The sequence below is a fragment of the Chionomys nivalis genome, chromosome 1 (assembly GCF_950005125.1).
Source record: "Chionomys nivalis chromosome 1, mChiNiv1.1, whole genome shotgun sequence".
In the NCBI taxonomy this organism is placed as follows: domain Eukaryota; kingdom Metazoa; phylum Chordata; class Mammalia; order Rodentia; family Cricetidae; genus Chionomys; species Chionomys nivalis.
Window position 1 is genome coordinate 80,754,252 of NC_080086.1, and position 26,479 is coordinate 80,780,730.

General features: G+C 37.5%; 1 gene segment (V, D, J or C); it reads left to right on the forward strand.

Annotated features, from left to right (window-relative positions):
* The first annotated feature begins 19,623 nt into the window (after positions 1–19,623).
* On the forward strand, positions 19,624–20,339 carry LOC130875404 (immunoglobulin kappa variable 4-1-like). The segment is given in 2 exon segments: positions 19,624–19,689; positions 19,903–20,339. Coding segments are annotated over 2 exon segments (486 nt in total).
* Positions 20,340–26,479: the final 6,140 nt, after the last annotated feature.

Here is a 26,479-nt window from a genome sequence, read left to right on the forward strand (position 1 = left end):
CACTGAGAAAATACAAGTAATCATTATGTCATACTACAAAAAACCTGAACTCCACAAAATTGGAAATCATAAAAGAAATGGAAAATTTTTTAGATAAATACCATATACCAAAATTAAAACAAAAACAGCTGAGCAATTTAAATAGACATGTAAACTCCAAAGAAACAGAAGCTGTCATAAAAAACCTCCTAATAAAAAAAAAACAAAAAAACAAAAACACACACACACACACACACACACACAGGGATGGATGGTTTTAGTGCAGAATTCTACCAGAGCTTCCAAAAAGAGCTTATACCTATACTACTCAAAGTGTTCCACATCATAGAAACAGAAGGATCATTACCAAATACTTTTTGAGGCTACAATTGCCCTAATACCAAAGCCACACAAAGACTCAACCAAGAAAGAGACTTGCAGTCTAATCTCACTCATGAACACAGATGCAAAAATATTCAATAAAATACTGGCAAACTGAATCCAAGAACAAAATCATCCAACAAAAAATCATCCACCTCGATTATGTCAGCTTTGTCCCAGAGACACAGGACTGGTTCAACATACAAAAATCTATCAATTTTATTCATCATATAAATAAACTTTAAAAATTTGATCATTTCATTAGATGTTGAAAAAGCATTCTACAAAATCCAACATTCCTTCATCATAAATGCCTTGGAGAGATCACAGATACAAGGAACATATCTAAATATAATAAAAGAAATATAAATAATGTTGTCAACTGCCAACAATAAATTAAGTGGAGAAAAAAATCAAAGCTATTCCCCTAAAACCAGGAACAAGACAAGGCTGTCCACTCTTTCCATATCTCATCAACATAGGTCTTGAATTTTTGGCACTAACAATAAGACAACAAAAGGAGATCAAGGGGATTCAAATTGGAAAGAAAGAAGTCAATCTTTCATTATTTGCAGATGATATGTGAGTGTATGTAAGTGACCCCAAAAACTGTACCAGAGAACTCCTACATTGTAGGAGGCTGCTTGTTCATTTCCTAGCCATAGGACTTCTGAAATAACCACAAAAACTGTATAATTAAATCACTGCTTAGCTTATTAGCTCTAGTTTTCTATTGGCTAACTCTTACTTATTAATATAATCAATTTCTACTAATCTCTGTATCGTCATGTAGTTGTTTCTTACTGGCAAATTTTCCTCTGATCTGTGTCTGGTGGGGCTATATGGCAACTCTCTGACTCTGCCTCCTTTCTTCAAGCATTTAATTTTGTTCTCCTTGAATAGCTCTAAAATGCCCTATCAACAGGCCAAGGCACTTACTTATTCAACAATGGTATTAACAACATAGAGAGGGGAATCCCACATCACTCCTACAGCTGATAAACAACTTCAGTGATGTGGCAGGACACAAGATCAACTCAAAAGATAAAATCAGTAGCCCTCCTATATACAAATGATAAAGAAGCTGAGAAAGAAATCAGAGAAGCATCACCTTTCACAATAGCCAAAAAATAACATTAAATATCTTGGGGTAACAGTAACCAAAGAAGTTAAAGATCTATTTGACAAGAACTTTAAGTCTTTGAAGAAAGAAATTGAAAAAGACACCAGAAAATGGAAAGATCTCCCATGCTCTTTGATAGATAGGATCCACATAGTAAAAATGGCAATCCTACCAAAAGCAATCTATAGATTCAATGCAACCATTATCAAAATCCCAATACAATTCTTCACAGACCTTGAGAGTTGAAAATAATCAACTTTATGTGGAAAAATAAAAAACCCAGGATAGCCAAACCAATCCTGTACAATAAAGGAACTTCCGGAGATATCACCAACTCTGACATCAAGCTCTATTATAGAGTTACAGTGATGAAAACAGCTTGGTATTGGCATAAAACAGAGATGTTGACCAATGAAATTGAATTGAAAACCTGGATATTAATCCACATACCTATGAACACCTGATTTTTGACAAAGAAGCTAAAATTATACAATGGACAAAAGAAAGCATCTTTAACAAATGGTGCTGACATAACTGAATGTCAACATGTAGAAGAAGATAAATAGATACATATCAATTACCATACTCAAAACTCAATTCCAAATGGAATAAAGACCTCAATATAAATCAGACTATTCTAGGAGAAAAATTGGGAAATAGTCTTCAATGCATGGGCACAGGAGACCACTTCCTAAATATAATACCAGTAGCACAGACACTGAGAGTAGTAATAAATAAATGGGATCTCCCGAAACTGAGAAACTTCAGTAAATCAAAAGACACAGTCAACAAGACAAAAAGGCAGCCTACTGAATGGTAAAAGATCTTGACCAACCCTACATCTGACAAATGACTGATATCATTTTTTTTAAAGAACTCAAGGAATTATACATCAAAATTCTAAATAACCCAATACAAATTCATTACAGAACTAAACAGAGAATTCTCAACAGAAGAATCTCAAGTGACCAAAAGATACTTAAGGAAATGTTCAACATCATTAGCTATCAGGGAACTGTAAGGCAAAACAATTCTGATTTACCATCTTACACCTGTCAGAATGGCTAAGATCAGAATCGCCAATGATAGCTTATGCTGGAGAGGACTTAGAATAAGGGAAACACTCACTCATTGATGATGAGAATGCAAATTTGTACAACCACTATGGAAATAAGTATGAATGGTTTCCCAGAAAATTGGGAATCAACCTACTTCAGGATCTAGCAATACCTCTCTTGGGCATATACCCAAAAAATGTTCAGTCATAATACAAAGCCATTTGTCCAACTATGTTCATAGCAACATTTTTGTAATAGCCAGACACTGAAAACAATGAAGATGCCCCACAACTGAAGAATGGATTTAAAAAAATGTGGCACATTTATACATTAGAGTACTACTCAGCAGTAAAAACAATGGTGTCTTAAATAGAAAACACTATCCTGAGTGAGGTAACCCATACCCAAAAAATGAATATGGTATGTTCTCACTCATAAGTGGGTACTAGCTATAAATAAAGGGTATTGAGACTATAGTTCATATTTCCAGAGAAGCTAAATCAAGGTGAACCATAAGACAAACATATTTAGGTCCACCTGGAAAGTTGAAACAAAGTTGAAACAAAGTTGGAGCATGGAAATGGGAGGTGAAAAGAGTGTATAAGGGGTAAAGATGGGTAAAATTGGAGAAGTGAGGAGAACTTGAGGAAATGGGATAGCTGAGGTGGAGGAATGATGTGGGAGTGTCATATATTAATCTGTTGATTTCATTGGTTAAGTAATAAAGAAACTGCTTGGCCCTGGTAGGTTAGAACATAGGTGGGTGGAGTAAACAGGACAGAATGCTGGGAGGAAGAGGAAGTGAGCTCAGACGCCAAGACTCTGCTCTCCAGGGCAGACGCGATGAAGCTCCGACCCAGGATGGACATAGGCTAGAATCTTCCCGGTAAGCACACCTTGGGGTGCTACACACATTATTAGAAATGGGCTAGTCCAGGTGCGAGAGTTAGCCGAGAAGAGGCTAGATATAATGGGCCAAGCAATATTTAAAAGAATACAATTTGTGTGTGGTTATTTCGGGGCATAAGGTAGCCAGGCGACCAGAGGCTGGGGCGGCAGGAACATAGCCCGCAGCTCCCCACTACAGAGGAAAGACACAGTTGAGAGCAACGAAAGGGATATCTTGATTGAGGGAGCCATTATGGGGCTCACAAAAAAAACCCTCTGGCTCTAGAGAAATTTCCAGGAATGCACAAGGATGACCCCAGCTAAGACCCTAAGCAATTGAAGAGATGGGTTCCAATCTTGATTTGTCCTGTAGTCCGACTGATGAATATTTCAAATATCAACATGGAACTTTATCAAGCAACTGATGGAAACAGAGACAGACACCAGCATTGGAGTACTGGACTGAGCTCCCAAAGTCCAGTAGAAGAGTGGGAGGACTGAGAATATGAGCAAAGAGATCAAGACCATGATAGGTACACCCAATGCAACAGTTTACCTGAGTTAATGGGAGCTCACAAACTCCAGCTGGACTGGGAAGAAACAAGCATAGGACCAAACTAGTCCCTCTAATTGTGGTTGACAGTTGCATGGCTGGGCAGACTGAGAGGCCACTGACAGTGGCACCAGGATTTATCCCTACGCATGTACTGACTATTTGGGAACCTCTTCTCTTTGGATGGATACCTTGCTCAGCATAGGTATAGTAGGGAGGGCTTTGGACATTCCCCAAAGCAATGTATCTTTTCCTCTTTGAGGATTGGATGGGGGTGGGGTGGGAGGGTATGTGGAGGGCATTGGAGAATGGGAAGGAGTGGGAACTTTGGATGGTATGTACAATGCAAAAAAGTTAGTTTCTTTTATAAAAAATAATTAAAAGTTAAGAAAATCTAAACAAAACTGAGCTAGGACAGAGAAAAATTAAAGGGCTTAAGTAGTTATTTTGAAACTTCCCAGTAGTCACTTGAATTACCATTGATTGATTGAAGAAGTCAAGGAGAAAAACATACAACCCTTAGAATCAAATGAAAATGACAGCACAGCTTCCGTCCATCTTTAAGAGGCAGCTATTCAACACTAATGGAAACTTGATGGTTTTGAAAGCCTACCATAAAAAACATGAAAGACTGAAGTAAATGGCCAAATTCAGAGAGAACTCAAAAAAGCATCTTGTGATGAGCCTCACAATCAAAGAAAATGATCAAATCAAACTCAGACTAGGTGATAAATATTACTGTAGAAATCAATTAAAAGGAGATTAGAATGGCATTGCATAAAATTATTGAAAGAGTTTTTTTTGAATAGATACACAGTACTATGCAAACTAACCTAGAGAAAAAGAAAGATATCTCACTTAATAAAATCACAGATAGAAGAGAGGGAGAGAATGTTGCAACATAATCAAATGAAATCCAGATGATCACTAAGATATAGTTAGAAATCTTAACTTCTTCCTGAACTGGATAGTCTTGAAGAAATAGGTATGTTTCTACATGCATCTGTGATAAAATTAAATTAAAAGATTATCAAGAACTTCAATTGAACCATAGCATCAACAATTTCAAAATGAAAATAAAATGTCTATCAAAAGCATTCAAGGCAGAACTTGAGGACATAAAGGAAGTTCATCATGTAAATATAAAAAAGATTAAATATGAAACATAGGTTCTTAAGCATCAAAATGCTAAGTTAGATAACAAAAAGAACGACAGAACCTCTAGTCTGTAGACTTCAAGGTAAAGTAGGTGCGTGCTACAGCAAAGTCAGCTACACTTGTATAAGAACTGGCAGAAGAAGGGAGAGAGTTACAAGAATGAAGGCGCAAGTCATAAACAATCCCACACCAGTTTGGAATTGTGATTAATAGGGTGGTATTTATTTAAAGGGGAATAAACTTACAGATCACCGTCCCAGACAACAGCCCTCTGCGCACGCAATTAGGAAGAAGTCTAGTCGCCGGAACCGGAGCAGGAAGTAAAGAGAGAGAGGAGGGAAGTGGCCGCTTTTTTTAAAGGGAAAGATACCATGCCCCAATGGGCTGGTATCTTGGCGGCTATTGGCTGGAGGAGCGGAAGGACCTCCCGCAACACCTCCCCCTTTTATTTAAGTAAGAGAGTTCTAAACCTACTATGAAATTATATACAATAAGTACAAATATCCTATTCTAACTAGCTTAGGTCTTATATAATAAATAGCTTGGCTAAGTCATGAGTCGAAAGTAACTACATTTATATAGTCTTCAACCCCATCGAAGATCTGAGAAGGGAAATAATGTTACCTGAGTAATTAGGAAGTGCAATCAAACAACTTCTAAAACATGCAACAAATCACAGAGACAACTAGCTACCTGGGCAATCACCCAAGGTCACGTTTGCAGCGTTGAAGCAACCAACTTTGGCTAAGGTCTAACATAACTGACACACCATTTTCAAAGGCAAGCAACTTGTCAAAACTATCTTACCCTATCTTGGCAGGATATGACAGTCCTGTTTTTTCCATTCACAGATACTCTGTATTTCTGTCAGTGGTTGAGGTATGGGCATTTCTTTACCCAAAGGCCAGTTCAGCCAAGAAGAAAGGCTCCAGGTGGAGTGTCTTTGGTGCTCAACATTCTCTCGGGAATAGAGCGGTGTTGCCAGGAGCAATTGTGTCTCACTACCACAAAACTCTGAGTTAGATTAAAGGCCATTTTCTACAGCTCTTTGAAGAGGTTGAAGATTATCTATCTATACTGAGTATAATCTCTATGTGTCTAAAGAACCTGATTAGTCTAATTATAAATGACAAACTTAGAATACTATTGATCTATATAATTCTCAATACCTATCTAACTTAAAGACTAAGACAATAAACAACTGTGAAACAAATGAGGACAATGACCTCCAAATATAAACAATGTACAAATATACATTGCAGTATGGTAAATGTATATCAATACACAAGCAATATGTAAGTATCTTAATCAGAGGTAGAAATGTACACTGCAATATGGTAAATATATACAATATATATCAATACAATATATGTCAATACATAAAAAATGTTTTTAAACAGAGGTATAAACATGCATGCATACAATAGTCAATATAATTTCACTTTGTATCAATATATAAGAATCTATACCAATACATTTGTCTCAAAACAATAACTCACAAGTACCAACAAGTACCAATCTATTATCCCTCTTTTTTTTTTCAAATGATCCCTGAGCTTATTATAAAATTCCTTCCCCAACCCTCAACCATATACCAATTTATAATCAACCCCTAAATGATGTCCCTAAACCAAGGGCAAACTTTACTGGGAGAGGGGACGTCATCCTCTAGAGTTACTTCGAGCTGTCATGGGGGCGACGTTCTTTCTGGGGGATCCTGTGAAAGTAAAATGATGGTTAAATTTCAAGATCGATGTCTTTTAAAATTGCAAATAGTCTCTGAGTATTTTGTGCAGGTCTGGCCAGAATGTTGTATAAGAGGTGCACCATTTCAGCTAACCAAGTTGGGATCGTCTTGTGCAGCTGGTACCCAAAACAGGTCTTGTAGTAGCGCTATCAGTATCATGACGTCATATCAACCAGGTGGAGTCGTTATGGGGCCCCATCTTCTTCCTGGAAACTTTAGATGTCACTTCAGGAAAAACTCATTGTTCATTGTGAAAAACTTAAACATTAATCATATAGACATATATACACACACACACACACACATATATATATATATATATTCAATGAAAGGAATGATAGATATATTCAATGAAAAGTATGATAGATATGAAGAAAAGCAAAGATGTTTTCTAAACTCATATTTCTTTCTGTCCCCTATCATGGCTCTTGACATGAGACAGAAACTCCAGAAACTCTGGGTTTTTCTCTTACCAACAGGCTTGGAATTGGAGAGGGACTGAGCCAGAGTCCAACTTCAAAACCAGCTCTATAAATTTAGAAATATGGTTTAGTATATTTTACTTACACAACTTATTCAGTTTTCTTGATAGTTCCTATTGGGCAGGTATTTTTCCATCTGTCAGTATCCAAACATCCAGGATCCCTTGAATTTTTCAAAGATGAGTGTTTTCCTGTGGAGATAAGAACAGAACCCTGCCCCCATTCTATATGTTTTTCTTACCACCTGTAGGAATATCATCATTGTGGATGAGTTGTCATTTCTCCTTTCCAAGAGGTTTCTCCTCTTCAAATCGAACCTTTATTAATTTTGATGGTATCCACAATTTTTCTTCTCCTGTGGAAACAAGAGCAAAACCCCTTCCCCAACGTAGCACATCTCCTGGCTTCCATTGAGAGGTCAGCACATCTTTGAAATAAATTGGTTGATTTAGTTCAGCAGACTTTTCCATTATCCAATGTCTTTCTGCTGCTGTCGTTCCTTTCTCATTAGCGTTAAGAAAATTCAAGGTCAATAAAGCATTATGTAATCTATTTCTGGGGGTATTTTCGGTCCCTTTCTGTTTGTTCAGCATATCCTTTATAGTACGATTTGATCTTTCTATAACTGCCTGACCTGTGGGATTATGTGGTATACCTGTAATGTGTTTTATATTATAATAAGCAAAAAAGCGTTTCATTTTCTTAGATACATATGCTGGACCATTGTCTGTCTTTATTTGTGCAGGTATTCCCATGATGGCCATAACTTCCAATAGATGTGTGATTACTGAATCAGCCTTTTCTGAGCTCAGGGCAGTAGCCCATTGAAAACCTGAATACGTGTCTATGGTGTGGTGTACATATTTTAATTTACCAAATTCCATAAAGTGGAACACATCCATCTGCCAGATTTCATTTCTCTTAGTACCCTTTGGGTTACTCCCTGCAGGCAACGGTGTTTGATTATAGAAGGAACAAGTAGGACATCTCTTTATAATGTCCTTAGCTTGTTGCCATGTAATGGAAAATTCTTTCTTTAGGCCTTTACTATTGACATGATGCTTCTTATGAAATTCTGAGGCCTGCAACACGCTTCCAATCAATAATTGATCAATCTCAGCCTTGCCTTGTGCTAGAGGACCAGGCAGACCTGTATGGGACCGGATGTGTGTTATGTACATGGGACAAAGCCTGTTCCTGATTATGTCTTGTACCTGGATAAACATGAAGTCAACTCTGTGTCATCTGGTATAAATTCAGCAGTTTCAATATACAAGATAACTCTTTCTGCATATTGTGAATCTGTAACTATATTAAGAGGTTCTTTAAAATCCCTTAGCACCATAAGACTGGCATATAATTCTGCCTTCTGGACAGAATTATAAGGGCTTTGTTCCACCTTACTCAATTCATCTGACTTATAACCTGCTTTCCCTGATTTATTTGCATCAGTATAGAATGTACGGGCTCCAGTTATTGGAGCATCACGTACAATTCTAGGAAGAATCCAAGAAGTTCTCTTTATGAGGTTAAGTCTACCACTTTTGGGATAGTTGCTATTAATTTCTCCCAAAAAATTAGCACAAGCTCTTTGCCATGGTTCATTGTCTTCCCATAACTTTTTTATTTCTTCAGTAGTAAAAGGCACTATAATTTCTGCTGGGTCTATACCTGCTAGTTGACGAAGTCTCAGTTTACCCTTTATAATTAATTCAGAGACTTTTTCCACATAAGTTTTTAATTTTTTACTTGGTTTATTAGGTATAAATATCCACTCTAAAATAATATCTTCCCTCTGCATTAGAATCCCTGTAGGAGAAATTCTGGAAGGCAATATGACTAGGATGCAGCTAAGATTTGGGTTCACCCTATCCACATGTGCCTCCTGTAATTTTTCCTCAATCATTGTCAGTTCCTTTTCTGCTTCAGCTGTCAGTTTTCTTGGACTATTCAAATCTTTATCACCATCTAAGGTTTTGTTTAAATGAACTATTAGATCAGGTGTTATCCCAACAGCTGGTCCTAGACTGGAAATGTCTCCTAACAATCTTTGGAAATCATTAAGAGTCTTTAACCGGTCTTGCCTAATTTGTGCCTTTTGCATTTTAATTTTCTCTAACCCTATTCTGTAACCTAGGTAATTAATAGAATTTCCTCTTTGAATCTTTTCAGGGGCAATTTGTAATCCCCACCTAGGCAAGACTTTCTTTACTTCTTCAAACATCCTTTCTAAAGTATCTTTATTTGAATCAGATAACAAGATGTCATCCATGTAATGGTAAATTATGGACTTGGGGAATTGTTTACGAATTATTTCCAATGGCTTACTTACAAAATATTGGCACAATGTAGGACTATTGAGCATACCCTGTGGGAGGAAAGTCCATTGATATCTCCTATTAGGCTGAGAATTATTATAAGTAGGCACTGTGAAGGCAAATTTTTCTCTATCCTTTTCTTGTAACGGTATGGTGAAAAAACAATCTTTCAAATCAATAACTATAAGAGGCCATCCTTTTGGTAATAGAGAAGGCAAAGGAATTCCAGATTGTAGTGGGCCCATAGGTTGAATTACCTTGTTGACAGCTCTTAAATCTGTCACCATTCTCCATTTACCGGATTTCTTTTTTACAACAAACACAGGAGAATTCCAAGGGCTGGTTGATTCTTCAATATGGTGAGCATCCAGTTGCTCTTGCACCAGCTGTTCCAATGCCTGTAATTTATCTTCAGCTAGAGGCCACTGTTTGATCCATATTGGCTTCTCAGTTAGCCATTTTAAAGGTAGGGCTGTTGGTACCTCTAAAGGTTTGGTATTTGCTGTATGTTCTTGTACAGCCTGAATGGCTGGTGACCTTTTCCCATAATATCTCATCATGTCCTTCCCAGAATTATGAGTTCCTGGAACTACAGGAATGTTAATCTGGGTATTCCATTGCTGTAGCAGGTCGCGGCCCCATAAATTTATTGCGATATTGGCAATATATGGCCTTAGTCTTCCTATTTGCCCTTCAGGCCCTATGCATTCAACCCATCTTGTGCTTTGTTTTACACGAAATAGGGTTCCAATTCCCAGGAACTGAACATCTACCTCTTGAAGAGGCCAATTCGGATGCCATGATTCTGGAGTAATGACACTTACATCCGCACCTGTGTCCAATAAACCTTCAATAAAAGTGCCATTTATACAGACTCTTAGCTTTGGTCTTTGATCATTAATAGAAGTCTGCCAAAATATACGTTTACTCTGTCCTACTGGGTTTTTTGACTCATCCTCCATGCGTAATTCATCATTTAGACCAGTAATATTTTTTACAGCAGAAATTGGAGCTTTTAATTTTCTTGGTGAGGCACGTTCTCTACTGTGACTGGGAATGATTGGGCCACTGTTGGCTTGGGGGCCTGCGAGAGGCCCCTCAAGGAGTTTCCCGACTGTATCGGGTTCCCTTGTCTGTCTGTTTATGACCTGCATTCGTTGGACCAGTGTCGGCCTTTACCACATCTCCTACATATACCTGAAGGCCAAGGTCTTCTATTTTTGTCATTCCCAGAAGGGATATTATTCCTAGAAATCCTTTGCCTGCAATCCCTTTTCAGATGTCCTAATTTACCACAATTAAAACATCTGGCAGTTTGATGTCTCCTCATTGCTTTGGAAATCGCTTCTCCTACCCAAGATTCATCATTATAGCTAAACGTCTCAACATTCATTGTATGCTGAATCCATTCATCCATAGGTGCTGATCTAAACTTTAAAGGCCCAATTATCTTTTTGCATTCTATGTTTGCATTCTCAAAAGCTAGAGATTCAAGAAGTAGTCGTCTAGCTTCTGGGTCTGTTACCCCTATGTCCAGAGCCTTAATTAATCTTTGCAAAAAGTCAATAAAGTGTTCTCTCTGTCCCTGCCTAATTCTGGTATATGATTCAACCCTTTTTGCTGGATCTTGTAGCCTATTCCAAGCATTTAAAGCTGCTTGGTGACATAAACACAGTACTTCATCATCATAAAGAGCTTGGACCTGTGGATCAGCATATTCTCCTACACCAAGAATTTGATCTTGGGAAACCTCCACACCTTTTGCTCTTCCTTGCTGTTCCATATGTTTGGATTCTTCTCTGAAATAGATTCCAAACATCAAGGAAGGTCCATTATCTAAAACTGCAGACACTAACTGATGGAAATCATGAGGGGTAGCTCTAGCATTAGAAGCCCAAGTCCTTATCATTTCCTTAACATATGCAGAGTACAAGCCAAAGGTAACTATAGCTTGCTTAATTTCTTTTAGATCATTCATTGCTATTGGCATCCATCTAGCTTCTCTGACTCCCTTTGAGCCTTTAGAAGTTGACGCTTTGTCAGAATGAATTACAGGGTATGTCGCTAAAACCCTGGGTAAGCCAGATCTAATAGCTGGTGGTGGCATTGTATCCTGTCCTTGTGCCTTCTTACTCTGTTCACCAGCTCCAATAATTTCTTCAATCATTTCAAGTCTTTTTATCATTGTCTCTCTTAAATCCTGAATCTCCTGAGCTACATGTGTTTCTAGTGATTTCACTGAGGTATCAATTTTTTGGTCCCCATTCTGCACCTGTGATTTCAAAGCTTTTGAATCCTGAATCTCCTGACCTGTATTAGTTTCTGGTAAAGATTGTATGGTTCTTAGGACCATATTTTTCCTAAATAATAGAATATTCAAAAGAATACTGAAACCTAGTAACCAGTAAATTAAGTTATCTCCATAGTCGTATAAACCTTGCATGAAAAAACCCATTGTTTTGGTAGTCAAAATAGTAAAATTCATGTTGGAAACGAAAACTGCCATATTACCTATTATCCAGCAGGTGGCGCTGTTCCCAAGTCGCGACGAAAACGGGGTCCTGTTTCAGTGTCCGCCTAGTATTTGTTAAAAACTGGGAAATGCAAGTTGCTCAACAAAGTAAATGTAATTAAATCAATTCCGTACACGGAACCATAAACCCAGAATCCAGGGGTAGAGAAGAGTAACCCGGAAACCGTGTATGCCTCCACGTGACAGAGTCGTCCCAAGGGGTTGCAGCTTTCCGCAACCAGTAACCGCGTGCTCTGGTTCGCTCCGCTTAAGAGCTGCGCTTGCAAGGGAGATTTGAAAACGATTCAGAAAAGAGCAAACCACGTGGGCAGAGACTACGCGGGCCTGTGGAATTTAAATCCACGTAGCGAGGCAAACGATAGGCTGCGTGGGGACTTGAAGTCAATCAGAGGTGTCTAAAGGGAAAATATAAAGAACTGCAGCAAGAAAAGCCACTGCGTGATGATTTATGTTAAACTGTTGGCTCCACGCACAAGGCACAGGCCGCAAGGCACAGGCCGCAAGGCACAGGCCGCAAGGCACAGGCCGAGGCCGAACTGGCGGCCGGCAGCAGAGCGGGGGAAGGAGGGGTCCTAAAACCAAACGTTGGGTGCCAGATGAAGGCGCAAGTCATAAACAATCCCACACCAGTTTGGAATTGTGATTAATAGGGTGGTATTTATTTAAAGGGGAATAAACTTACAGATCACCGTCCCAGACAACAGCTCTCTGCGAGGCAGCAAAAGAAGGGAAGGATGAGAGTATCTAGGCACAGCCCCAAAATCACAGAGGAAACTTCTGCCGAATGGTTGAATGAAAAAGTTTTTCATTAAAATAAGAAAAATGCAAACTCTTTTCCTGGAAACCTACATGCCAAGTAGTACCAATAACATGCCTTCACTGGTTCCTGGATTTCAAAGGTTCTATGAGAAAACTGCAGATTGAGAAATGAGCAAGACAGATTGATTTTAGAGAGAGAAAAAAATTGAGGATGTAATCTGAAACTCCAAAACAGAATTTTTAAAATTCCATGAAAAGAGTTATGGATTACCGTAAAGGCATATCAATTGTATTTTAATAATTAAAGCATGCCTGGGGATTGGGAGATTGAAACAGCCACATTGGTCAGCCTCACAGTCAGGCAGTGGTAACACACAACTTTAATGCCAGTATCCACACTAGTTAGTTGCTATAGAAACCAGGAAGTACATGGCTTTAATCCCAGAACTAGAGAGGATTATAAAATAGGAAAAAACATTTCTCAGATGCAGTATCATTTTGAGATTTCTGGAGGCAGGATTGTCATTTTAGGACTGACGTCGAGGTAAGAGTTAGTGACTGGCTGCTTTATGTTTGGGGTATGCAGGTCAAAGCACAATTTCTGTCCCTGAGTATTATATATTATTCATTAGAAAATACTGCTGCACACATTGAACTCCTAAAGAATCTTATCAGAGAGAAATATAGAATCTTTTCTCCAAAATGCTTAGAAAATTCCTCTTCCAAAGTAGCTAAACTGAGGTACAAAATCAGAACTCAAGAATTACTAACAAAACATTTCCAAGGTCAAGTAAATAGTTTTCAGGGTAAACAAGAATCCTTGCTTTTCTCTATTGGAAAAGAAATCCTACAGGACAGATTGCAAAACTCTTGGGAGAACTGAAAGAACTCAATGAAAATCATACACCAGAGATGAAACATTTCATGGGCTTAGAAAGGATGATTAAGCAGACAGAGTATAAGCAAAGAGAGCAAGAACTCTAGCAGCTCATAGAGTATACACAGCAAGTGGTAGAAACTGAGTAAAACAAGGAAGTAGAGAAATGGAACAGACTTTCACAGTTAACGAATCAGGAGCTGGAAAGATTCTGCACTGAATTATACTCCATATTTGAAGCTCTGTGGGTAGTGCAATAATAGTTGCAGATGTTCCAGATGCTCTTGCAGATGCAGTAAATACAGCAAGAATATTGGTTGGAACTTGGATATGAGTAAACTTGTTGGAGGTGAGATGAAAATGACTGCAACCTGAGATACCAGTTTCAGCACTGTACTCAGGGTAGCAGAAAGAATGCCTTCAGAATAGCTGGGACTTAGAACAAGTTTTTATCTATCTGATGGCTAGCCTTTTATTTCTGTGACTAAAAGATCAAATATACATGTTTTATGATGACACCTTTTTATTTTACTTCATCTTGAAAAATCGCTGTCTGAAAATCTCTGTCTCTACATAGTTACATCACTTTACAGACAACTAAATATCTTTTTTTTTTTACAAAATGGACTTCTCTTCTACAGAGCAATACATCTCTAGTTATATCTACTTTAAGAGTTACACCCTCAATATTTTCTCCATATATTCTCTTACCTTAATACTTCTTCTTTACACCCATGACTACTTGAAGAAATCAAGTTTATTTTTACTCCCTTTCCCACACTGTCGTCATTGAAAACATTGAAAAAATCTGCAAACAATGCATAGACAGCTGATGGCCCACATGGTTCTGTAAATGACTTGGGGACACATATGCATAACCATGCACAATGATGAAGGGAAACTGTGATGGGTTCTTGGAGGAAGTCTTTATTCAGGTAGAAAAAATGGTTTGGGATGTTGAGTAGATGAATGTCTGCAACAATATAGGATCCCACCTTATGGGGAATGTATAGCACGCATTTTTCCTTGAAGGGAATGCTGGGAATGCTGGGAAGAAGTTGAATAACCTTGGGTCAATAAGCAGCTGATCTGCACATGGTCGTCCCAGCACGAATGACTTCAGAAATGCCTGCTGCCTTCAGTACAAAATGGTAGAATGTACAAGAGATGCTTCTGGAGCATCTAGAGAGAGCCACTAAAAGAGAGGTGTGGGTATCAGCTCAAAAAAACAGACATATATCCTCATCTCTGGAGTGTCATTGCTGATCTAGAGATGAGGTGGCAGCAGAGGTGGTGGAGCACAAGAGAGTCTCAGATATTGATGATTCTGAACTAAACCATTTTTACTTTGTGTCTTCTCATTGATAGACAAGTCAGTTCACAATGGTTTTTAAAAAGATAATCAAAGAATCTGGGTGGTGGCAGCGCACGCCTTTAATCCCAGCACTTGGGAGCCAGAGCAGGCGGATCTCTGTGAGTTCAAGGCCAGCCTGGTCTACAAGATCTAGTTCCAGGACAGGCTCTAAAGCAGCAAAACCCTGTTGTGACAAACCAAAAAAAAAAAAAAAGAACAAAACAAAGAAAAATATATGGAATTCTGAGTTAAATTTGAGTGACATAGTAAAACAAAATAAAATAAAGATTATAGATAATAAAGAAAATCACTGTAATTATACTAAGTAAAAAAATTAATTTAAACCAGAAAATTGATTTCCAAATCTGAAATGAGAAAAGGGTATGTGCTCATTCTCTTTCTCTTACTCAATGAAATTATCAAATCTAAAACACAGAATAAAAAGGCAAGAAGCAAAAATGAAAGAAATATAAATAGGAAATGAAAAAATTTAATTGCAATCTTTTATACATAATGTGTTCTTATAATTAAAAGACTCCCAAAAATCCACCAAAAAACTCTTAGACCTGAAAATATTTTCAGCAAAGAGCAGGGTACATAGCACATATAATAATCAGTACCTTTTCTGTGTAGTAGTTATAAATTTACTAAGAAATAAATCAAGGTATTTCCATTCACAACTTCAAAACAAAATACCAAGGAACCAGTTTAAGCAAGGAAGTTAAAGATGCCTACAGTGGAGTCACTTGGAAAAATGAATAATTAAGTTGAAGAAGAAAGAGAACGGAAAGACTTTCCACACCCATCAAGTAATTAATATAGGCTGTGGTACCAGTATGATAGAAGAATGCAATCCACATCAATATTCCCAGAGACAATGCTTAAAAAATTGGAAAAACAAATTAAAATAATTTCACTAACATCAACTGATGCGTGTGTTTCACAATATTCTGTGCTACAAACACTTAAGCATCTCCTGCTCTGAATTGTTTCATTGCACTGAAAGGATGAGGCACCATCTCTACACCACAAGAAACTGACATGACAGTCCTCTGCATGAATGGGAATCTAGCAGCTGGATGAGAAAAGGAACACATGCTTTACATTGGCATTTATAGTATAAAAGGCCACACCCAAGTGGGTGGATAACTTAAAGGCTACTGGCTGGAGGATTTCCTAAAGTACCTCATCCTTTTGTTTAAATAAGAGAGTTCTAGGCCTAATACAAAATTATATGCAATAAGATCAAATATCAAGTATAAAAATTAGAATTACAACAAGCATAAACAATATCAAGCAAGAACCATGTGATAAATGCTTCAATCAATATCCTTTCCTAAGGTGTCTAAGTTATGTATTATAAATATCTTGGCCAAGTCATGAGAGGAGTGTAACTATGACTCTCTGGTCTTCAAACCTTAGGAAGACCCAAGAAAGGAAATAATATTACTTGAGTAGGCAGGAAGTACAATCAAGCATCTTCCAAAATTTGCAACAAATGACAGAGACAACTGGCTACCTGGACCATCACCCAATGTCTCATTTGCAATGTTGGAGCAACCAACTTGGCCTAAGGCCTAAGGTAACTAAAAACCAATTTTGGAGGCAGGAAATTTTTTAAAATCGTCTTACCTGTCTTGGCAAGATTTGACAGTCCTGTTTATTCATTTTAAGATACTATATCTTGTCAGTGGTTTAGGAATCTTACCCTGTCTTGGAAGGATTTGACAGTCTTTTATCTTGTATCCTACTTGTCCTGCTTGGACATCATGAATTTTGTTGTTAGTTGGTGCATGGGCAGTTCCTTGCCCAAAGGCCTGTTTTGACAAGAAGGAAACAAATTCCAAGTGGAGTGTCTTCAGTGTTCAACATTCTCTCGTGAACAGATTGGGGCTTCCAGGAGCAATTGTATCTCACATCAACATAACCCTAAGTTATTTAAATGTCATATTCTACAGCTCTTTGAAGTGGTTGAAGATCACCTATCTATGCAGAATACAATCTCTAAGTTAGACTAAGATTAGTCTAACTATAAGTATGGCAAACATGGAGAATTCTTTACCTATAATTCTTAATACATATATATATATATATCTTAAAGATTATGACTTTGTATTAGAATATTAAACTATCTTTAAACAACTGTGCAACAAATGCGGACAATGACCTCAAAATATATCTATATACAAAATTCTTTAAGCAGAGGTAGAAGCATACATGCATACAATATGACAAAATAACTTTGCCTAGTTATACAAATATTGTAGACAAAAATAAGTAACATATTCAATATTATCTATGTTTGTATCAATGTACAAGAATCTATACCATTGTAAATTGCCTATTAATAATAGCTCACAAGTATTCACTCTATTATTCACTATTATTATTAGTGTGAATAAGCACACACAAATCTATTATTTCATCCAATTTCCCCCCTTTTTTCCCAAAGAGATCCCTGAGCCTACACACACATTGGACACCAGATGAATAGGAATGATAAGAAAACAATACCGCCCTAGCTCAGAATTTAATATAATAAAGGGTTATTTATTTAGGGGTAGAATCACAGATCACAGTCCTTTGCTTGAATGAGAATCCAGTAGCTGGAAGAGAGAGGGAGCACATGCCCAAGTGGGCAGGTAACTTAAAGGCTACTGGCTGAAGAATTCCATACAACACCCCTCTGTCTCCATGTGTCCAATCTGAATGAGCATCAGTTAATGACTTGAAAGCACAATTTCAGGTCACTGCAGCTGTCAGAAAGCAAAATGCAAAATTTATCAAAGATCCAGAGCATAGCACAACTTATTAGACATTTATTGGAGCATTTACTCAACTGTCTTATTCTTGATCTTGAAATTGGGGACTTCCTTATCCTCATACTCCTTGTTTTTATTTTATTATGGCATGTCAGCAGTTAAACAGAGGAGATCTGAATATGTTTATTAGAAATAATTTAACATTTTGTACATGAAAACTTGATGTATGAAATCATATAATTAATTCAAAATAAAAGGGAAATGCAAGTTAGTTAAATGCATATTTAGTTGTCAATAATAATCTTGACTTATTGCTAAAACCTTAACATCAGATAACTACTTTGTTTTGGATATCAAATGCCATGGGCTGCCTTGTAACCACTTGATTAATAAGATACATTTTTGAAAGATTGTCTCCATGAACAGATTAGACTGGACTAGAACTTGTGCCCTAGGCAGGCTTCAAGTACATAATCCTACTGTTTATGTCTTTTCAGTTCTGGGGTTACACATGAATACTGACTTCTTACCATGATATTTTGTTCATTTATTTTTCTGTTTCTTGTACTTTACACATAATACTGGGTTTGTAATTTCTTTTTTATATATACTGTTCAACAATCTGAAGTCCAGGCAGGTTTTGTGATTTCTTTTATTGCTTCTGAAATTTCATACATACTGAAACATTTTATTTCTTAGTTGCCAACATTCTCTGGTGCTGTGGTCTATTGGTGTCAATAAAATAACTACTTGATATAATTTGGCCTAAACTCCTTCAGGAGAGGATTTTACATGTTCACTATATCAACAGGACCATTTTCACCTACTTTCAATATGGCTGATTTCTAGGTTATTCTAGAATATGCATTTCTGAAATTAAACTCTCTTGACAGTTTTGGTCTACAGCCCTGACTACTTGAAGAAATCCATTTTCATTTGTTTCCCTTTCTATGTTCCCAAATTTAGAGTTCTGCTTCATTTTCCCGATATTGTATGGAGGATATTTCTTTGATCCTGCTGTGTTTACCATTGCCTTGAGATGAAAGCTTCTCTCATCTCAATCTTAATTTCCCCCCATGATTTCCATCTAATGAATTTTTGGCTGACTGTTGATTATGTTTTATTTTTGGTCTGGAATCTGGAGCTCAATGTTCAGTCATCATGAATGACTTTACATATGAATGATAACAAACCCAATTAACCTGAATTCTCTTTCTCATACTATTCCTCTTTTCTTCACTCCACCTATCCTTTCTTTTACCTCATGTTTTCTTACTCTAAGTTCCTTTTGCTGTTGTAAGTTTTTAAACATATTTTACCATTTTCCTGGTACCATTAAACTGAGATTGCTTTCCTAACATTTCTGCAAAAAAAAAAACTTGTTTAAAATGTCTTGGATTTTAACACAAAGTAGTTATTAGAGTACCTATTAGGTTTCTGTTGGAGAGCTATAAGCTGATATCTTTCAGTGATCATTCATTCTGCCCATGGTGCTATTTTTGTCTGTTGTTTGTCACTAGCCACTCACACACACTGCTCAGACATTTCCTTATGTATTTGCTGACTGCTTTGCATGGGCCCCTCCAGGCCAGGCAAGCTGCTCAAAATTTATAAACCAGACTTTTTTCAGTATGAGCTGAGATGCATCAGATAAGCAGGAGGAGCAAGATGGAGTCACAGACACAGGTCCTCATGTCCCTGCTGCTCTGCATGTCTGGTGAGAAATTTAAAAGTAGTATAATCTTTTTAAAGTCAATTCTTTGTATATAAGAAATTTACAGAGTGTGCTAGTTCATAATATTTCTTACAGTATTTTGTAAGATATACATTGACAAGGTGACACTGCAAGTTTATTAAATGATGAACTTCAGCTGTTACAATATTCTGTGTTTGCATATTATGAATCTTTATTTTGTATTCCTTATTAAAGGTGCCTGTGCGGGTATTGTGATGACCCAGTCTCCATCCTCCATGGCTGTATCATTAGGAGAGAAGGTCACCATCAGCTGCAAGTCCAGTCAGAGTCTTTTTGACAGTGCCTACAACAAAAACTTCTTGAGCTGGTACCAGCAGAAACCAGGGCAGTCTCCTAAACTGCTAATCTACTATGCATCCACTCGGTACACTGGGGTTCCTGATCGCTTCATAGGCAGTGGATCTGAGACAGATTTCACTCTCACCATCAGTAGTGTCCAGGCTGAAGATTTGGCAGATTACTACTGTATGCAAGCTAATGAGTATCCTCCCACAGTGCTTCAGCCTCCAACAAAAACTTCTGAGAATCTCAACAGCTGCCTGCACCACAGGCTGCCCTGCACCTGTAAACTTCTCCTTTCTGCCTGGGAGACAGTGAGCTTGAAACTATGATCAAAATGTTGTCAGAGCAGAGCAAGGTGTATAGATTCAGTGTCTCTTTTTCTTTTGGTATGAAAATCCTGTACGTGAAAATGCAGAGGAGAACTCAGTTTTGTCTTTCTTTTCCTTCTGTAATAAATACCACAAACTCTGTTACTTGAATATGAAGGATTTATCTTTCTATAGGTCAGAAGTTTTGGTGTCCATCATAAGATTCTTTGGGCTGAAGTCATGATGACAAACTGTATATATTATTTTTTTTTTGAAAGCTGTGGGAAAGTATTTTTCCTACTTATCCAGATTCTAGAGTAGTTTCTTACTTCCTTACTGGTGTCTGTTTCTTCTGTTTTTTCTTTTCCTCTTTTACTACAGTTTAGTTGATTAAGTTTTCTGTGTCAATGTGAGTGTGCATTTGTATGTTGTGTTCAAGTGTGTGCATATTTCTAGGTGGACAGGACATGGCCTAGTTGTGAAGTTTAGAAAACAACTTGGACTTGTTTGTCATTTTTTTTATTCGAGTTCTGGGGATAAAACAGGTTTGACATCAGGATTACTACTGTATGCAAGCTAATGAGGATCCTCCCACAGTGCTTCAGCCTCCAACACTGAAGTGTCTTTGGAATGTGAACCACTATGCTGCCCGTTAAAATCTTTTAATTGATCTTTATTGATCTCTACATTTTTCTCTGCTCCCCTCTCTGCCTATCCCCTACCCTTACACCCTCCCCCAAGTTTCTTATGATCCAAATTTACTCGAAGTTCTTGTCTGACTTATGCCTTGGCCTTCATCCTAGGCTACAGAGGAAAAGAGAAGAATTCTTCTTTACTCACATTTTGTAGATTAGGTGTATACATAACAATTTCTGTACAAGAGAAAATCAGTTCTTTCTTATGAAATGGGTAGAGGAATGTGGGCCACCTAATGTGAACAATCTCAGGAACTTTAGCTGAGCTTTAGACATCCCCAGTAACTTAGATGACAGTTGTAATTTCTGTACAGGGAAACAGCATGTTCTTTTGGACTTTTTGGACCTAATATAAAGTGACAAGTTATAGTGTAGATTAATGTATCCCAGGTCTAGTAAGTGGCAGTAATAATTTTAGGCAAGTCCAAAGTTGTAAGTAATATAAGAAATTTTAGCTTTTCTGTGCAAAAGGAATATTATGACGAATTAAAAATTAAGATATGCATTAAATAACTAGTTTATCTTACAATCACAAAAAAGTAGAGAACATAAATGTATGATAGTGTCCCATCAAAGCTGTAGCCTGTCTGTTTTCAAGCATCTCTCCCAGTCTGTCCTACACCCCCTTGCTGGAGAGGGCACTGTCCATGGAAGCACATTTGGTGTCTGCACGGTGTGCTGCTGCTGAACCCTGTGGAAGGTGCAGATGATATGACGACACCTGGTTCCTCTTAGCACCAGTCAGTTTGATAAGAGCTGCATAGTAAATTTAAAATTTTAGCCACTTTAAAATGTGAAAAAAAATCTGTGGGTAAGTCTTTAGAATATATTTTACTTTAATAGCACATTTGTTTTGTAATACATTCCCACTGCACATGAAAATAAATGCAATTCAAAGGTTATTCTGGTAAAGAGGGACTTTTCAAAAGGGACAGGTGATTGAGTCTTAGTGAGCTCATGAGCAAAATTCATGAAGGATAGCACATTTTAAGTACAGGATGTATATTTATTGTCTTAAAGTCAACATTTTGTAATGTAGTCTCTTTCTGGGAGTGGAGATAAAATCATTATTTTTTGTGCAACATTCTAAATTTTTTGATTTTTTTTATTTGAATCATTGCTTGGCCAATTAGTTTTAACATCTTTCTTTCTTTCTTTCTTTCTTTCTTTCTTTCTTTCTTTCTTTCTTTCTAAAAAATTTCCACCTCCTCCCCACCTCCCATCTCTCCCCCCCACTCCACTCCCCCTTCCTCTCCAGTCTGAAGAACAGTCAGGGTTCCATGCCCTGTGGGAAGTCCAAGGTTTGGGAACTTGGGGGTGGAGTGGGATGGGGGTAAGAGGAAATGGAGAGAGAAAAGTGAGAAGGGGAGGATGGGAAGAGCTTGGGGGAATGGGATGGTTGGGATAAAGGAAGGGAGCAGGGAAATAGAAATCTTAATTAAGGAAGCCATTTTAGGGTTGGCAAGAGACTTGACTCTAGAGGGGTTCCCAGGTATCCAGGGAGATGTCCCCAACATTCTAAATTTATATTACAAATTATTCATTTTTAAAAAGACTGAAGCACAAGACTTATGGATGTTTTAAGAATTCAGATAGACCCTTAATGAAGAGTTGACATTTACACTCCTGGAACTCATTCAGGCCACTAAAAAGGAAGGAACAACACTAGACTCATGTTATGGAGGAAGCATTACCCAAATTACAAAAATAAAGATTAAAAAGGGGAAAAGCCAGAAAGGAAAGACCAATTTCCCTGATTAACATAAGGATGTCCTAATATTTGTAATGGAAAATATGAAGAGCCTGTAGAGATATGAAAGGCTGGCTCAAAACCAGAAGTATCAATTGTAATCCAACATTATTCTTTGGGAATGAAGAACATTCATTACATAAACTACACAATCCCTGAATGAAGCAGGAGTAGAAGGATATTTCTTGAATATAACAAATAATATACGGCACAGTTACTGGCATGTGCAACCCTGTCTGCACCTTCTACAGAATAAAGACAGAATTCTTGGTTTCTATTGTCAGCACCAAGACAGACAAAGTCAACTGTTCATTTGCTTTAAAAATGGAGCTTGACATCATGGAGACAGATATTTTCAGTTGCACAATAAACTGACTCACAGCCAGACCACATTGATTGAAAACAATAAACAAATCCAGAAACACTACACAGACAATAGTTCACAATGATCTGTGAATGGCATGGAGACACAGGAGCACTGTGATGGGTTATTTGACAAAGTCTCTACTAATGTTGATCTAAAGTACTGGTTGAGATGAACATCTGCAACTACGTGAGAGCCCACTCTGTTGGAATATATGTGTCCAGCTTCTTCTTGAAAAGGATACAGAGAAGGCTTTGAAGAATTTGAATAACCTTGGTTTAATACACAGGCGATCCACACACAGTGTTCCTGGGTGTCATTTCACAAAATTCTAGAGCTAGAGAGATGGCTCAGTGGTTAAGAGCATTGCCTGCTCTTCCTGAGTTCAATTCCCAGCAACCACATGGTGGCTCACAACCATCTGTGATGAAGTCTGGTGCCCTCTTCTGGCCTGCAGACATACACACAGACAGAATATTGTGTACATAATAAATAAATATTTTAAAAAGGGAAAAAAGAAAGAAAATCCCTCTGCCTCCAGTTTGAAATGGGATAGTGAACAGGAGAGGCTTCTGGTGTTTCATGCATCTTGAGTATCTCAAGAGAGCATCTAAAGGATGTGTGTGTGTGTCAGATCATAAAGAACAGATCTAGGTCTCCATCCCTGGAACAACATTAATGATACAGAGACCAAGGCCTTTTTAGCAACAGATGTGGTAGAAGATGAGAATGATGAGAGAATGACAGATACGTGCAATTCTGAGCCAAGATATTTTTATTTTGTGTCTGCTAGACAGTGTTTAGTTGATTGACAAGCCATTTGACAATGAGACTGAATAATAATAATAATGATAATAATGAAACAAAGAGGTTTTCTGAAAGGAATTTGTAATCACACAGTAAGACAAGTTAAAAAACAAAGATTACGAATGATAAAAATAAAAGTGTAATTATCCTAAGTGTAGATAATCAGAGCTTTGCTTCTTACATCTTAAAGGAGAAAAGGTTGCATGCCCACTTTATCACTCTTATTCATTGTAATTTTCAAACATGAGTCATAGAAAATAGGCAAGAGAGAGAAACAAAATGAATATAAAACATCATGATGAAGTCAAATTACCAGAACAAGTCCTTATACTTAGAATACTCTGAACACTAAAACAGATAACTCTTAGACCTGAAAATACTTTCAGCAAACAGCAGGATATAAACAAAGATCATGATATAAAGTCAACATTCAACAATCAATAGGTATTCTGTGAAATAGAAAAACACTAAGAAAAAAAGTCAGAGTAAGTTCCATTAACAACTTCAAAACACAATATCTAGGAACCAGTTTGAACAAGAAAGTTAATGATCCCTACAATAAAATTGTTGGGATGTTGAATAATGAAGTTGAAGAAAATTGATGGGGGGAGATCTTTGACACCTCCTAGTTAATATAACCATGCAGTGGTAACAGTGTGATTAAAGAATGTAATCTATATCAAGTTCCCTGGGACATTAATCACAGAGTTGGAAAAACGGTCGTGAAAATAATCTCACTATCTCACTATTGAAGTGAGTGTTGCAGTGTTCATTTGTGCATCAACTTAAACATCTCTTGCTTTGAATTGCATTGAAAGATTAAAACCTTGTGTGTTCAAATCAGGAGAAGAAAAGAAAATAATGAGTTTAATGTTAGTTTAGTTTTGGAAGATCTGCTCCATGGCAGTAAGGCCCGATGTGAGACTGGTGAGGCAGAAAATTAGGACAGGAGTGTGTGGAGCAATGTTGAGCATCTTGCAGAGATGAAAGAGGAGATCACTGACCACTGACACACTGTACTCCTCATAAACACAGGGTTAGTGACCTCAAACCTTCTCAGTGACCCTGTATTCATCCATGTTTCTTTACTAAACAAAATAACAGCGTGAAGACCTATGTTTTCCTTCACGACCTTATGGGGAAAGTCAAGCTGCAACGTACTGCAGTTTTTGATTATGGAGCACTGAGCTTCACTCAATCCCTTGAGTTATAATGATATTATGTGAGGATGTGAGGGTCTGAGACATTTCTATCTGTTAACTGCTCTTCGGACTGGAGAAGGAGGGGAAGAGGTGTGGTGGGAGGGGGAGGGAAATGGGAGGCAGGGAGGAGGCGGAAATTTTTAATAAAAAAAATTAAAAAAATACCTGGAAACAGAAATGTCAACCTTGCCCTCACATTGTCAGTACCTCCAGTTCAGGTGCCATAGGGAAGGTAAATGCTGATTATAAAAGAATGCCACTTCCCAGCTAATCTGAATGTTTTTTTATTAAAAACTGTAGTCCTGTATGGAATTGATAGTATGCTGAGTGTCCAAAGGTTCACAAAGTCCAGCATCATTATCTTACATGGATTTCATCATAGGGACATTAACAGAATGTCCATCATTCTGTCCAAAGGCCATAATGGGGTTCCTAAGCTGGTAGCTTATTGATAGGAAATGTGAATTCTAAGGGTATGTTTCTGATTACAGGGTAAAAGCTTCCTCCATTTGTTAAGACTTCAAGGGAACTCTGCATTGACTTTGGAGTGAGGAGATGGAGAAACCTGCTTCACTCTCAGTGATACTTGTTCATTACAAATTTACATTTTTCAGCCTTATTCTTCATTCTATCATCACAGCTCACTGCCTCTTTGGTTCCTGATGACATTAATTTAAAGCTTCTTATTGGAGCCAGTTTCTCCTTCTAATCTGAACACAGAACACATTCTTCTTTCTTTTGCTCAATTTTATTGAATCCAATGATTTTCTCTTTTTGAGAAATATCTACTCAAATGCAGAATAAAATGTTGTTATAAGATACAAAAATTAGTTTAGGATAAAGAGACAGATCAGTGGATAAGAGTGATTCCTGCTCTTGCTGTGAACATAGGTTTAGTTCCCAGCATCCATATGACAGTTCACAGCAATCTGCCAAAATAGTTCCACAAGACACAATGACCTCTTTTAGAATCTAAGTTCAAGAACCACAAATGTGATACATGCAGAAAAAAATCCTCATATACACATACAATAAATGAGCTGGACAGTCGTGGCACAGCCTTTAATTCCAGCCCTCAGGAGGCAGAGGTCAGTGGATTTGTATGGGTTTGAGGCTAGCCTGGTCTACAAAAGCTAGTTCCAGGACAGGCTGCAAAGCTAGAGAGAAACCCTATCTTGGAAAACCAAAAAGAATAGATATAAAGATATATTTTTAAAAAGTTTAATTCTTTAAAATCCCAGTGCTTCTGCAACCAACATCCTTTAGAGCAGACAGAGTAATTGCAATGCACTCTTCACCTGCTACCTCAGAATAACAGAAAGTGACATTTCCAAAAGACCAAC